Below are 15017 nucleotides of genomic sequence, written 5' to 3'. Positions count from 1 at the left end.
GGGCACTTTGCTGTCCCATGCAGAACTTGCTGTCCACTAGGGGCTCCAAGGCCTTTCTCCATGGGGCCCCATTTAATGGCTCTCTTAGTGACCCTATTTAATGACTCACCCTTGCTGAGCTCTTCGGAAGAGTTCTCTCTGCACTGACTGCCTGAACTGAACAGGTAAGCTGAGGGTTACATTATCCTCCAGGAAGATCTTCACCAAGTCCTGTAACACAACCACAGCTGGATGGTCAATGGATAATCAAAGAGACAGAGATGAAGTGATTTTGTCTGGTGAAATGGAGCAAGCTGTCAGAAGCAGCTTGTCAGGAACACTGACATTCATCAACCCCCCAGAAAGGGACCAAGCAATGAAAGAGTTCATCAGAGAAGCAAAAGGTCAAGCCACAAACTTGCCTCTCTCAGCAGCAACTGCCCCTGAAACCTGGAGTTGGATTCTACCTGAAAACTCTACACATTGGCTAGGAGGAATTATTTACACTGTACATATTCTGAGATGTTTAAATCCCATATCCAGTCCTACACACATGCTCTGAAGCAGGGTGTTAATGGTCAACTGGAGCACCTACATCTACTGAAATCCCATACAATGGTCTGGGTCAGAAAGGACCTCCAAAGGTCTAGCAGTCCAACCCCCTCTGCAGTCAGCAGCCACTAGATCAGGTTGCAGAGAGCCCTATCAAGCCTCACCTTGAATATCTCCAGGGATGGGGCCACCACCACATCCATCAGCCACCTGGAATGACAGCCCCACCACCACCCCCTCAAGTATATGTGAGTCTATTTAAGCACCCTACCTGATAGTTGCCAGACTTCATACAGCTATGGATTTGACTGTAAGGAGTTGCCTGTTGAGATGCATCATCAGAAGATGAGGTAAGAATTCCACAAGCTTGACAATACCCAGCCAGCCTCTCTTCATCTATGGTGAAGTGAAGTGATGAAGAACCATTCTGGAAAGTTAAGAGTGAACCAAATTTGAGTGGCCAAAAAACATCAGCTTAAATCAGAACCACAAATGGAGACTCAGAGTTTCCCCAGGTAACAGAACACAGAATTAACCAAGTTGGAAAAGACCTCAGAGATCATTGAGTGCAACCTATCACCCAACACCATCTGATCAACTCAACCATGGCACCAAGTGCCTCACCCAGGCTCCTCCTCAACACCTCCAGAGACAGAGACTCCACCACCTCCCTGGGCAGCACATTCCAATGGCCAGTTACTCTTGCTGGGAAGAACTTTCTCCTCACCTCCAGCCTAAACCTCCCCTGGTGCAGCTTAAGACTGTGTCCTCTTGTTCTGGTGCTGGGTGCCTGGGAGAAGAGACCAACCCCCACCTGGCTACAACCTCCCTGCAGGGAGTTGAAGACAGCAATGAGGTCTCCCCTGAGCCTCCTCTTCTCCAGGTTAAGCAACCGCAGCTCCCTCAGTCTCTCCTCACAGAGCTGTGCTCCAGACCCCTCCCCAGCCTTGTTGCCCTTCTCTGGACACCTTCAAGTCACTCAATGTCCTTCTTAAACTGAGGGGCCCAGAACTGGACACAGGACTCAAGGTGTGGCCTGACCAGTGCTGAGCACAGGGCACAATGACTTCCCTGCTCCTGCTGGCCACACTGTTCCTGATGCAGGCCAGGATGCCATTGGCCTTCTTGGCCACCTGGGCACACTGCTGGCTCATGTTTAGGCAGCTGTCAATCAGCACCCCCAGGTGCAGCTCTAATTCAGGCAAGTATTTCTAAGAGAGGTGAAGAGAGATGCTGGCAAGAGGCTCCTTACCTTTGCAACCAACTCCTTTGTTTTGAAAAACTTTTCTTTGGCATTCTGATGAACAGCTGCATTTGTAGATCCTTGTTGAAAATAAATTGCACCCAAGTCATAGCAAACCTGCAAATGGCATGGATAGAAATATGCAAGAAAACCTGGTTTAAGGCAAGACTGAGTGTTTTAGGGCAAACTTTCTATGCACTTTAAACCACCCCTAGTTTTATCTGATGTACTGACATGCTGCATAGCTTTACACATGTACTTCATAGAATGGCTGTGCTTGGAAGGGAGCTCAGAGGTCATCTACTCCAAACTCCCTGCCATGGGCAGGGACACCTCTCAGTTAGGTTTGGCTGCTCAAGCCCTCATCCAACCTGATCTTGAACACCCTCAGGGAAGAGGCAGCCACAACCTCCCTGGGCAGCCTATCCCAGAGTCTCACCACCCTCACACTGAAGAAATTCCTCAGCTCCAGTCTCACCCTGCTCTCCCTCAGCTTTGAACCATTCCCCCTTGCCCTGTCTCTAGACACCCTCAGGGAAAGACCCTTTCCAGCTTTGCTATAGGCTCCCTTCAGGCAGTGGAAGGCAGCTCTGAGGATGCCATGATGGAAGCTAAAACCAAGCTATTGTGTAGCTGAAGCAGACAAGGGATGTGGAGGACAACAGGATGACAGGAAATGTGGGCCTACAGCCCAATAGGGCAGAAAGCTCTCATGTCAAAGGCTGTAGAGAAGGCAGAGGTAAGGTGTGTCATCTTTGCCTTGGTCTCCACTGGCAAGACCAGCCTTTGAGAACTGCAGGCCCTTGAGGCCAATGGGAAAGGCTGCAGCAGAGCAGATCTTCTTTGCCTAACCCTGCTCTCCCTATGTCCTGTCTCTAGACACCCTCACGAAAAGTCTCTCTGCAGCCTTCCTGGAGGATCCCTTCATGTATGGAAGGCAGCTCTAAGGTCCTCCCAGAGTCTTCTCTTCTCCAGGCTGAACAACTCCAGCTCCCTCAGCCTATCCTCATAGCAGAGATGTTCCACCTTCAGTTGTTTCCTCTTTAACTGCAACCCCAGGGTGAGTTCAATTTGCACAGGCATCACCAAACTGCAGAAGGAATTCCACAAAGAACAATGCCATAAGCCATGGTTTAATGCAGGGGCAGGGAAAAGTGAGAGGCTGGAGATGGGGGCAAGCAACACTGCTGAAAGAAGTTCTAATAATGTAAAGACTAAATCAGTGATGTCTCACTGCATTAAAAAGAACACATGAAATGGACATAGGAATCACTGCAATTCATCTTCAAAACATTCCCTAACACTCTAAAGAGATATGAATTGAAAGATTCAGTACAGAATGTGAGCTACCTGGCACTGTATCTCCTCTGCAGTGATTTTCAGCCCAGCTGTGGAACTCTCTGTTTCTCCATTCACCATACCAGGCTCCATGGCTAATAAATCCAGAGTTCTTATAGTGTGAACATAAAGATCCTTGTTTAATTTAAGTGCTCCTTCTAGGACCAGGATGGAATCAGCAGCCTGCTCCTTCAACTGGAAGAGTTCAAACACAGAGAAGAAAAGTTAACCTTTGAGTTTTGAGTTTATCCTGGGTTTAACTGAATACAGGAAATGCAACAGTGCACTAGAAAGAAAGGGAAAAGAAGTAATCCACCTGTTTGACTGCTATGGACAAGCTGCCCCTGCACTTTATAGAATGGCTTAGGTTGGAAGGGACCTCAGAGACCATCCACTCCAACCCCCCTGCCATAGGCAAGGACACCTCTCAACCAGACTCAGCTGGCTCAAGGCCTCAGCCAATCTGGCCTTAAACACTCCCAGGGAGGAGAAATCCACAACATCCCTGGGCAGCCTATTCCAGGGTCCCATCACCCTGGAACTGAAGAACTTCTTCCTAAGTTTGGACTAGATGATCCTTGGTGACCTGGTATTCTATGAAGATCCAGTCTAACCCTGCTCCAGTCTCACTCCTTCAGCTTCAAACCATTCCCCCTTGTCCTGTCTCTAGACAGCCTTAGGAAAAGTCCCTCTGAAGCTTTCCTCTAGGACCCCTTCAGCTATAGGGAGGCAGCTCTAAGGTCCCCCCAGAGTCTTCCTTTCCCCAGGCTGAACACCCCCAGCTCCCTCAGCCTATCCTCACAGCAGAGGAGCTCCAGCCCTTGGATCATCTCTTCTACACTAAAGAAAATGGTTATTTCTTCTTCAGCTACTCAAAGGATAAAACCCTTTCAGCTAAACCAAACACTTTTCTGTTTCCTCTACACCTCTTTGGCCACTTTTGGAGCATGCAGCAGCCATAGTGTGAATGCTGAGTTGTTCCCCAGCTGAAGCCAACCCAGCTTCCACAGCAGGATTTTTTGGTCAAAGTTTTGGAAGGTGGCTGTTTGAACAATACTAACGAGCAAAAGGAGAGGCTGAGAGCCCTGGGGCTGTTGAGTCTGGAGAAGACTGAGAGGGCATTTAAGTGTCTATGAATATCTGAGGGCTGGGGGTCAAGAGCAAAGGGACAGGCTCTGCTCAGCTGCACCCTGTGATAGGGCAATGGATATAAACTCCAGCACAGGAGGTTCCACCTCAGCATGAGGAGGAAATTCTTCACTGTGAGGGACCCAGAGCACTGGAGCAGGCTGCCCAGAGAGGTTGTGGAGCCTCCTTCCCTGGAGACTTTCAAGGCCCATCTGGATGTGTTCCTGTGTAAACTGCTGGTCCTGCCCTGGGAGGAGGGTTGGACTGGATGACCTTTGGAGGTCTCTTCCAACTCCTAACAACCTGTAAGCCTGTGATCCAACTAGTACGAAAGGAGGGAAGTGAGCTAGGCTCCTAATAGAATAGAATTAACCAGGCTGGAAAAGAACTTAGAGATCAAGTCCAACCTATCACCCAACACCATCTGATCAGCTAAACCATGGCACCAAGTGCCTCAGTCAGGCTCCTCCTAAACACCTCCAGTAGTGAGCTTGCTCTTCCTCTTTCTTGTCTCTCAAAGGAAAGGCTTTAGGCACAACTGGCATCCTACTGAAAGCTACACACAGAAACCACTTAGCTACTAAATCCTTTTAATACAGACAATGCCTTTGGTACCATAGGATTTTACTTTATTATTAATCACAGAATCAATAAGGTTGGAAGAGACCTCAGAGATCATCAAATCAAACCTATCACCCAACTTCTCCTGACAACTAAACCATGGCTCCAAGTGCCACATCCAATCCCCTCTTGAACACCTCCAGGGATGGGGACTCCACCACCTCCCTGGGCAGCACATTCCAATGGCCAATCTCTCTTGCTGGGAAGAACTTTCTCCTCACCTCCAGCCTAAACTTCCCCTGGCACAGCTTGAGACTGTGTCCTCTTGTTCTGGTGCTGCTTGCCTGGGAGAAGAGACCAACCCCCACCTAGCTACAACCTCCCTTCAGGTAGCTGTAGACATCAAGAGGCCTCCCCTGAGCCTCCTCTTCTCCAGGCTAAGCAACCCCAGCTCCCTCAGCCTCTCCTCACAGGGCTGTGCTCCAGGACCCTCCCCAGCCTTGTTGCCCTTCTCTGGACACCTTCAAGTGTCTCAATGTCCTTCTTAAACTGAGGGGCCCAGAACTGGACACAGCACTCAAGGTCTGGATGTGTAGAGGCTGGATGTGTACACAGGATGTGTAGATGAAAGACCATTTCCATCACACAAAACAAGCCCCAGTGCAGAGAGAACAGCATCCAAATCCAGGAGTGGAACTCTGGCAAATATAAATTGACTGAATTCAACAACCATTTCCTCTCCATTCCTATTTGCATGTAAATTCAAGCAAAAAGAGGCGGGGGGGGGAACTCACCACTTTCAGAATATTTTCAGTGAGTTCCTTTTCTTGCTGCATTTGGCTCATCCTGGGAAACAGAGAGGAGAGGTGAAGATTTCAACTACAAAGCAAACCTGGCTGTTATTTTACTTCAGGATCTAGACCAAAGCCAATTCATTCATAGGGAGTTTTAATGGCATTTTAAACATCATTATGCTGGAGCACTGACCTGTCTCTAGCTGAAACACAGTTATAGAATGAAGAGGTGATTTGGGATGAGGCTGTAACTTTGCAGAGGAACCTTGGCAGGCTGGACAGATGGGCAGAGTCCAAGGGCATGAGATTGAACACATCTAAGTGCCCAGAGCCCTCTTGAGCCTACCTTGAATATCCCCAGGGATGGGGCCCCAACCACCTACCTGGGCAAACTGTTCCAGTGTTCCACCACCCTCAAAGTGAAGAGCCTCTTCCTAACATCCATCTAAATCTGCTCTTCTGTAGTTAGAAGCCATTATCCCTCATCCTGTCCCTGCAGGCCTTTGGAAACAGTCTCTCTGCAGCCTTCTTGTGGCCCCCTTCAGATACTGGCAGGCTGCTATTAGGTCTCCTCAGAGCCTCCTCTTCTCCAGGCTGAACACCCCCAGCTCCCTCAGCCTGTTCTCATAGCAGAGGTGTTCTAGCTCCCTGATCATTTTTGTGGCCTCCTCTGGACCTGCTCCATCAGCTCCATGTCCTTCCCATATTGAGGGCTCCAGACCTGCACACAGTACTGCAGGTGAGGTCTCAGCAGAGCAGAGCCAAGTGTCAGAATCACCTCTCTGGATCTGCTGGCAGTGCTGCTTTGGATGCAGCCCAGGCTGTGATTTGCCTTCTGTGCTGCAAGCTCACACTGCCTGCTCCTGTCCAGCTTCTCATCCATCAGCATCCCCAAGTCCTTTTCCTCAGGGCTGCTTTCTATCTCCTCCCCCCAGTCTGTATTGCCAGTGAGGATTGTTCCAGCCCAGCTGCAGAACCCTGCACTTGCTCTTGTTGAACCTCCAGCTTGTCCAGGTCCCTCTGGATGCCATCCTGTCCCTCTGGTGTATTGACAGCACCACTCAGCTTGGTGCCATCTGCACACTTGCTGTTGGCTCAATCTCACTGCCTATAGCACTGATAAAGATATTAACCAGCACAGGTCCCAGTATGGACCCCTGAGGGACACCACTGCCACTGCTTTCCATCTGGACTTCAAACCATGAGCTAATGACATTACAACATGTTGAAAGAGTGGAGTGACAAGTAAGTACACACATTACCAATGGTGTCTGATAGGAAAAGAAGAAGATACTCCACATAAATCAAGTTTTCCATGCTACAAGTAGCCACTTCAAGCAACTCCATGTTATTAATGTAATTTCTAAGTGGATTAAGTCACATTTCTGATCACAAAAACCCAAGTGCAGTATCTGTAACTTACACATTTAGCTGAGGTGGACCAGGTTTCACTTGCTTTACAGGAAAACTGCTCTGAACAATTGTCCTTATGGCCCTACAGAGAGAAGAACATTCAATGAAAGAACAGTATTAGCCTTGCAAGTATAATGATCAGGTTACAGACCTCTTCATAATAACAGTTTAGCATTTCAGGTACCTTATGCCATGAAAACACACCCTCAAGAGAACATCTATTATTTCAGAAATGCTCTTATTGCCATCAACAGCTAAAAGACAGCAGCAGGAATAGAGTGGCCAGCAGGAGCAGGGAAGTCATTCTGCCCTGTGCTCAGCACTGCTTAGGCCACACCTTGAGTCCTGTGTCCAGTTCTGGGCTCCTCAATTTAAGGACATTGAGACACTTGAAGGTGTCCAGAGAAGGGCAACAAGGCTGGGGAGGGGTCTGGAGCACAGCCCTGTGAGGAGAGGCTGAGGGAGCTGGGGTTGCTTAGCCTGGAGAAGAGGAGGCTCAGGGGAGACCTTGCTGTCTACAACTCCCTGAAGGGAGGCTGTAGCCAGGTGGGGGTTGGTCTCTTCTCCCAGGCAACCAGCACCAGAACAAGAGGACACAGTCTCAAGCTGTGCCAGGGGAAGATTTGACTAGAGGTGAGGAGAAAGCTCCTCACAGTAAGAGAGTCATTTGTCATTGGGATGTGCTGCCCAGGGAGGTGGTGGAGTCACCATCCCTGGAGGTGTTCAAGAGGGGACTGGATGTGGCACTTGGAGCCATGGTTTAGTTAGTCATGAGGTCTTGGGTGATAGGTTGGACTTATCTCTGAGGTCTTTTCCAACCTTATGGATTCTATGATTTTTATCTGCATAAGAAGACATCTCAAACTACTACCTTGACTATTTTTTTTTGTTAGGGAACAAAACCAGCTATAACATAGCTTTCCAGACTCAACTCCTCACTAGAACCCCCTTACAGCCCACAAATTCATGATGACTCTTAGCTTTTCTCCTTCTATGTACAAGCATATAGGCAGAAGAAAACATTGATTTGTTATACCATGATTTTAAGATCAGTGCCTTAAAGCAGTTTTACCATCTGTTGTAGAGTATTATTGCCATTGCAGTGGTTGGGGGTAAGCTGGACAAGTCTACATCCACGTGTTTAGTTCCTGGGGGAACCTTGCTGATACACAGCAGCTCATTCAGCAGCATGTTCAACACAGGAACTGACAAGCTGTTGAGAAAGAAAGGAAAGAGTCAATCAGATACTTCCTGCTTTATTCCTACTTCTGGCATCTTCAGCTGGGAGTGAACCTTCCCTGTGACAATGAGAAGGCATGCAGGCTGGACTGCATCACTCCAAACCAGGAATAACTTAACACAGCTACTAATTCAGACATCATGGGAAATTTGAGGTGATCAGCTCCTGCCTAAGTGCTTTGGCTCTTGTGAAGTAACTGCAATCTCTGCAGACACAGAGGAGGACACAGCCTCACGCTGCACCAGGGGAGGTTTAGGCTGGAGGTCAGGAGGAAGTTTTACACAGAGAGAGTGATTGCCCATTGGAATGGGCTGCCTGGGGAGGTGGTGGAGTCACCATCACTGGAGGTGTTCAGGAGGAGACTTGATAGGGTGCTTGGTGCCATGGTTAATTGATTAGGTGGTGTTGGATGACAGGTTGGACATGATGATCTTGAAGGTCTCTTCCAACCTGGTTTATTCTATTCTAATCAGCACTGAAAGCAGGCAGGGAAACAAAGGTCATTTGGATGTGGTGCTTGGGGTTTAGGGGTGAACCTTGCAGAGTAGGGTTAATGGTTGGACTTGGTGATCCTCAGGGTCTGTGGAAGTTTGGGCTGGGTGCCTCCTGCTGCTGCCACACAGGATACACCTCTGGTGCCCTGGGTGTCCAGCCCAGGGTGGACACAAGAAGCTGTGTGTTTCATACCCACAACATCCTGCTCCCTATAAACCTACCAGCAAGGTCTCACACTTCTCTTTCTTCCCTTGCTGCTCCTGTGGGAGATGCTCCTTATCTGGTAATGGAAGGGGAGTTATCTCAAGGCTTCTTGAGCCTGGCTAGGCCTCATGCCAAGAGGAGAAGTGAGAAGGCCAATCTCAGATCTGGCCAGCTGAGATTAGCTTAACAGTGCCCTCTACAACTACCTGAAAGGTGGTTGTAGCCAGGAAGGGGTTGGTCTCTTCTCCCAGGCAAGCAGCACCAGAACAAGGGGACACAGTCTCAAGCTGCACCAGGGGAAGTTTAGGCTGGAGGTGAGGAGAAAGTTCTTCACCAAGAGAGTCATTCATCATTGGAATGTGCTGCTCAGGGAGGTGGTGGAGTCCCTATCCCTGGAGGTGTTCAAGAGGGGATTGGATGTGGCACTTGGTGCCATGCTCTAGTTATGGGGTCTGTGGTGACAGGTTGGACTTGATCCTCGAGGTCTCTTCCAACCTTAGTGGCACTGCAATACTAAGATTTTACACTGCTGAAGTGCAGCTGCTTCATGTGCTTAGCACTGCCAGAGTAAAGAAGTTTCCAATTGCTCTACCTCAAGCTATTCAGCAGCCAAAATTATTTGGGTTTAAGAAATCCAAAGGATAAATGCAAAAGTGAAGTTTATGTTTCAACTTCAGTCTGTTGAATAGTCTAGTTCATAGATGCACAGAGAGCTCTTTACATCACCAACAATGAAGCAAGACCTCCAGCTTGGAGCATATCAGAATGGGGAAACTTAAGCTAGCTTTGTCACTGCAGAAAATGTAACCTAAAATCCAACTTCATTCTGTTCAGATGTGCACATCATACCAAGATCCTCTTCTTTTCTACATGATAAATAGCATTGAGCTGCTCACAGACATTGCCTTTACCAAACCCCTTTCCTAACTCAGATTAAATCCAACTCGAGTTCAGCTGTTACACCCAAGATGACCTTTGAGGGTCCCTTCCAACCTGGTGCCATCTGTGAATGCCCCTTTTGTTAAAGCAGAACTCTCAAGCCACTTATGTTTAGCAACTGCAGCATGAAGATGTACAGACCTTTTCTCTAGCACATCCAAATCCCACCTCAGGTGAGCAGCCACTTTCAGGGCGAGGAGCTTCAAGATGCGGTTCCTTTTGTTATCAGGCGGTGGCTGGACTTGGTTTTGTTCATTCACTGATGGCTTTGAAGCTTGCTCCAAGAACTGGACAATCAGCTGCACTGGTGGGGGATCTGCAAGAAACCACCACAGCCATGCTTCAAATTCTTTGTAAGCAGCTATCAACAACCCCCGTCTGGTGGGTTGAAAGTCCTCCCCCACCACCCCGTGCCCCAGCATTCCCTTTGCCAGACCAGCTCAGCTGGAAGCAAATGGAAGCTGCATTTACAAGCAAAACTGCAAGCTGCAATGGAATGCAATGAAGGCGTACAAAATAGACAGGATTTACGATTGATGAAGAGCACAAGGAACCCCAGCCTGGCCAAGGAGCAGGGGAAGCTACTAGCTTCTCCCTCCTTGCCTCCCCCTTGTACACAAGAGAACAGAGAAAGGAGCAGAGGAGTTAGCACCAGTCACAACAAAGGCAGTGCAGCCAAGGTCAAACAGAAGCAAGTTAGTATCTCTCCCAGAGCAAAGAAGAGAGAGAAGAGAAATTGTTTTGGTACAACTAGTTTTAGTTCCTTATCTCTTCCAATAGGATCATTTAAAATCATCATCATTTTCCTTTTTACACCAAAGAGTGATTTGTTTACATTTTACTACTTTTCTGCTCTAGATCATTAAAGGCATAGCCTAAAACTATCACACCTTGGCATTGGTACAGCTGACACTGGCCAGAGTCTAAGCCCTATGGGTACCTTGCTTATATTCACCCAAATCACACTATCAACCTATCTTTAATGCTCAATTCTACCTCACCACCATAACCATATCCCCATCATTTTATCTTAGAATAGAATTAACCAGGTTGGAAAAGAACTTTGAGATCATCGAGTCCAACCTATCAGCCAACACCATCTGATCAGCTAAACCATGGCACCAAGTGCCTCATCCAGGCTCTTCCTAAACACCTCCAGGGATGGGGACTCCACCACCTCCCTGGGCAGCACATTCCAATGGCCAATCTCTCTTGCTGGGAAGAATTTCTTCGTACCATCCAGCCTAAACCTCCCCTGGCACGGCTTGAGACTGTGTCCTCTTGTTCTAATGCTGGTTGCCTGGGAGAAGAGACCAAGGCAGACTCGGTTTCTATTCATTCCAGCTCTGCGGCTGCGGAATTTCAGCCTTTAGATCTCTTCTTTCCTGCCGCTAGCAAGACCTTAAGGGGAGAACTGCGAGCTGTAATGGTCCTTTTACGACCACCAAAAACAAACAACGCGCTACCTTTCCATAAACTCACACGCCCATGGCGGAAAAGAGATTAAACAACGACGCGGAACAGGGAAAGATAACGCTAAACGAGTAGAGCACGTCGTTTGCCCTGCCGCTCATCCACCGGGCTCGCCGTCCCCCTCTCACCCTGCGCACGCACCGCGGCCTCCCCATCACCGAGCCGCCGCCACCGCGGCGAACAGACGGCAGACCGCCCCTCACCACCACCCCCTGAGGCTCCTCCTCGCCCCAGCCTGCCCTCCCAGCGGCTTGGCCACCCAGCTACCAGCGCCGGGGTAGCAGAATCCGGCGGCGCCTAGCCCGGGGGCAAAGCCAGAAGCGAGGGAGGGAGCGGGCAGGGAGCGGGGCCGGCCGCGGCAGGGCGGGCACAGGGGAGGCGCTGCGCGGCCGCCAGCAGCAGGCCCCGGGAAAGCGGAGGCAGCGGCCCCGCTGCAGGCCGCAGCGGCGAGGAAAAGACCCCGCAGAGAAACGAGCGGGCATTTCTTCCCCGGGGCCCGGGAGGGGCCGGGGAGCGACGCCAGGCTGCGCTCAAACCGAGGGGGGGCGGCGGCCAGCAAGGCAAGGCCGCGCCGCACGCACCGGGAGAGGGCTTCTGCAGGTGCTGCTCCAGCAGCTCCTCCTCCAACAGGAACTCGAACCAGGAGGTCTGCGGCGGCGTGCAAGGCCGGCTGGAAGTGGCGGCTTCCCGGTCCGCCGCTTCCGCGCTCATCGCTGCTGCTGCTGCCTGCCCCGAAGGCGGCCGCGCAAGTCGCACCCTGCTGAACGGCGGCGGCAGCAAGATGGCCGCGGCCGCCGCCCCCGTGGCGCAGCAGAGGGGAGGAGCCCCGCAAGGGCGGGGCGGGGCGGGGCGAGGCGAGGCGGCGGCGGCGCCCGGCATGGCGGGCAGGGGAGCTGGGGGGAAGGCAGGGGAGCGCTAGCTGGTAGCTTCGGCACCCCCGCACCGCCGCTGCCTTCCTCCCACCTGTGTCCCCTCAGTGGAATTCAGCGCTGAGTCCCAGCCCCGCCTGCAGAGGTGGCTTTTGCTACCCGCCCTCCCGGCAGCAGCCCGCAGGCTCCTAAACCCTGCCTTTTCTTACCGCCCCCCGCTTCCCTGCCCTCGCTGCTGCTTAATTAAGTAAAGGTAAATGATGGGTTTATGTTTGTGGTGAGCTGCAGCTAGCTGGAGAAGGGAGCAAGGAAGGAGCGCTCAGAGCTGGCCCTTGCAGTGGTCGGAGCAGGCTCCTGCAGCTCAGCCTAAAGCAAAACTCGAGCTGCGCCAGGGGAAGTTCAGGCTGGAAGTGAGGAGAAAGTTCTTCCCAGAAAGAATCATTGGGATGTGCTGCCCAGGGAGGTGGTGGAGTCACCGTCCCTGGAGGTGTTCAAGAGGGGATTGGATGTGGCACTTGGAGCCATGAGGTGGTGGGTGATAGGTTGGACTCGATGATCTCTCTGGTCTTTTCCAACCTTATTGATTCTTTGAAAACGGCTAAACCTGCCCCCTCCTCCTGCCCACACATACCTTAATGCTTCGTGAAAAGGCAAAGACCTCGATCCATGAAGAAGGGCAGATTCAAATCCAGCGGCAGAAGCAGCTACTTTCACTGTTGTTAAGGTGTCCACATTTACACAGCTCATATCTGTGTCTATGCTGCTCTGAGCTGCAGCTTAGCCAGGAGCTGTTTCTCAAGTTTTTCAGATATCCTCCTTCCTAAGACATTAATGTCCAGGGGGGAAGGAAGATGACCAGCAGAAGCTTTTAACTGTTTCAGTCATTTGGCTGAATTTCTCAAGTATTGTACCCAGAAGAGTTCATGAAAGCTGCACAGCAAGTTTTCAGTGCAGGTACACGGTGTAGATCCAAAGCAAATCTCTTTTGCCCCAGCCATTGCTGTAAGCAGCTAGGTTGGTTTTCCTCTCCTACAGGCAACAACCACAGCTTCTGCAGCAAGCAAAGCTGGGGATGCTGCATCAAACTAGTGCCTGGTGTGGCCCTTTCTCGGTCTCAGTCCACCTAACTATGTAGCTAGCTAGTGACCCAACAGCCAGAAACATTCTGCACTTTGCTCTAAGGGGTCTAGAGGCACAGAACTGTTCTCTTTCTTGTTTTCCATGAGGACAGTAGCCCACTACACATCTTGACCACAATGCAATGTATCTTCTGTTGTGCAAACAATCATTGAATGATTCTCAAGCATTCTCAAGAATGAGTCTCAAGCTGTGCCAGGGGAGGTTTAGGCTGGAGGTGAGGAGAAAGTTCTTCCCAGAGTAATTTGCCATTGGAATGTGCTGCCCAGGGAAGTGGTGGAGTCCCCATCCCTGGAGGTGTTCAAGAGATTGGACTTGGTGCCAAGGGTGGCACTTGGTGCCATGGTTTAGTAGTCATGAGGTCTGTGGTGACAGGTTGGACTTGATGATCTCGGAGGTCTTTTCCAACCTTATTGATTCTATGATAGAATGGCTTGGGTTGGAAGGGACCTCCAAAGGTCATCTACTCCAAATTCCTCTGCAGTGAGCAGGGGCATTCTTAACTAGATCAGGTTGCCCACAGCCCTCTCAAGCCTCACCTTGAATATCTCCAGGAATAGGGCCCCAGCCACCTCCCTGGGCAACCTGTTGCAGTGTTCCAACACCCTCATTGTGCAGAACTTGTTCCTAACACTATCACATTATCACTAAGGTTGGAAGAGACCTCGAGGATCATCGAGTCCAACCTGTCACCACAGACCTCATGACTAGACCATGGCTCCAAGTGCCACATCCAATCCCCTCTTGAACACCTCCAGGGATGGGGACTCCACCACCTCCCTGGGCAGCACATTCCAATGACAAATGACTCTCAGTGAAGAACTTTCTCCTCACCTCCAGCATAAACCTCCCCTGGCACAGCTTGAGACTGTGTCTTCTTGTTCTGGTGCTGGTTGCCTGGGAGAAGAGACCAACCCCTTCCTGGCTACAACCACCTTTCAGGTAGTTGTAGAGGGCAATGTGGTCACCCCTGAGCCTCCTCTTCTCCAGGCTAACATCCAATTTCAATCTGTTCTTCTCTAGTTTGAAGCCATTGCCCCTTGTCCTATCCCTTCTTCACTGTCTTCAGCTATTTGATGGGATAAAATTAACTACTGCTTCAGCTTTCCTGAGTTTAATTCATCCATAGGTAACAAGTTCAAGTTTCAGAATATGAAGGACAGGAGAGTCCTCTGGGAGATGACAGTGAGCTTGTTGCCATTATTTATAGCACATTGTTCAAATGAGTCTCTTTTGGAAGGGACAGTTTACCAACAATTAAGCTAAGCTTTACCTGATACCGAATTCAGAAGAGGCAAGAGTCATAAAAATGACATACATTTTGTGCCAGCCTACTGAGAGTTCAAGACTCAGAACAGTGGTGGTAATGAAGCTCTGGGGCTCAGCTGTTTTCATCTGCAGCAGCCACACTTGGAATATCCCCAGCTGTAAGAGACTTTCTAGCTTCTTACCACACAACTTTAGAGAGGAGGAAACCTTTACACTGAGCAAGATGTGGCTAGATGTTAATACAGCCTTTGCTTTTTTAATGAGTTTGGAAGGCCAGTCGATTCCCAGCCATGAAGGAATGGCTCATACTGACCCTTTGCTCCAAAGCTCTCTCAGAAATATTGCTATTTTGGTATCACATTATTGCTTTTTAATGTATCATA

General features: G+C 50.0%; 1 protein-coding gene across 2 annotated transcripts in view; it reads right to left on the bottom strand.

Annotated features, from left to right (window-relative positions):
- The window catches only part of INTS8 (integrator complex subunit 8), a 39200-nt gene extending 27060 nt beyond the window's left edge, over positions 1-12140 (bottom strand). For both annotated transcript variants that reach the window (XM_068164333.1, XM_068164334.1), the window contains exons 1-9: positions 11941-12140; positions 10028-10202; positions 8081-8221; positions 7019-7090; positions 5596-5647; positions 3125-3307; positions 1784-1891; positions 803-958; positions 110-210 (exon numbers count right to left, since the gene is read on the bottom strand). In XM_068164333.1, the coding sequence (XP_068020434.1) occupies positions 110-210; positions 803-958; positions 1784-1891; positions 3125-3307; positions 5596-5647; positions 7019-7090; positions 8081-8221; positions 10028-10202; positions 11941-12070 (1118 nt within the window). In that variant the 5' untranslated portion in view covers positions 12071-12140. The remainder of the gene's footprint in view (positions 1-109; positions 211-802; positions 959-1783; positions 1892-3124; positions 3308-5595; positions 5648-7018; positions 7091-8080; positions 8222-10027; positions 10203-11940) is intronic.
- Positions 12141-15017: the final 2877 nt, after the last annotated feature.

The sequence above is a fragment of the Melanerpes formicivorus genome, unplaced genomic scaffold, assembly GCF_026170545.1.
Source record: "Melanerpes formicivorus ecotype bairdi unplaced genomic scaffold, bMelFor1.0.p_v2 SCAF_79, whole genome shotgun sequence".
Classification (NCBI taxonomy): Eukaryota; Metazoa; Chordata; class Aves; order Piciformes; family Picidae; genus Melanerpes; species Melanerpes formicivorus.
Note: the sequence above shows the minus strand (reverse complement) of the source record. Positions and strands in the feature narration are given on the sequence as shown.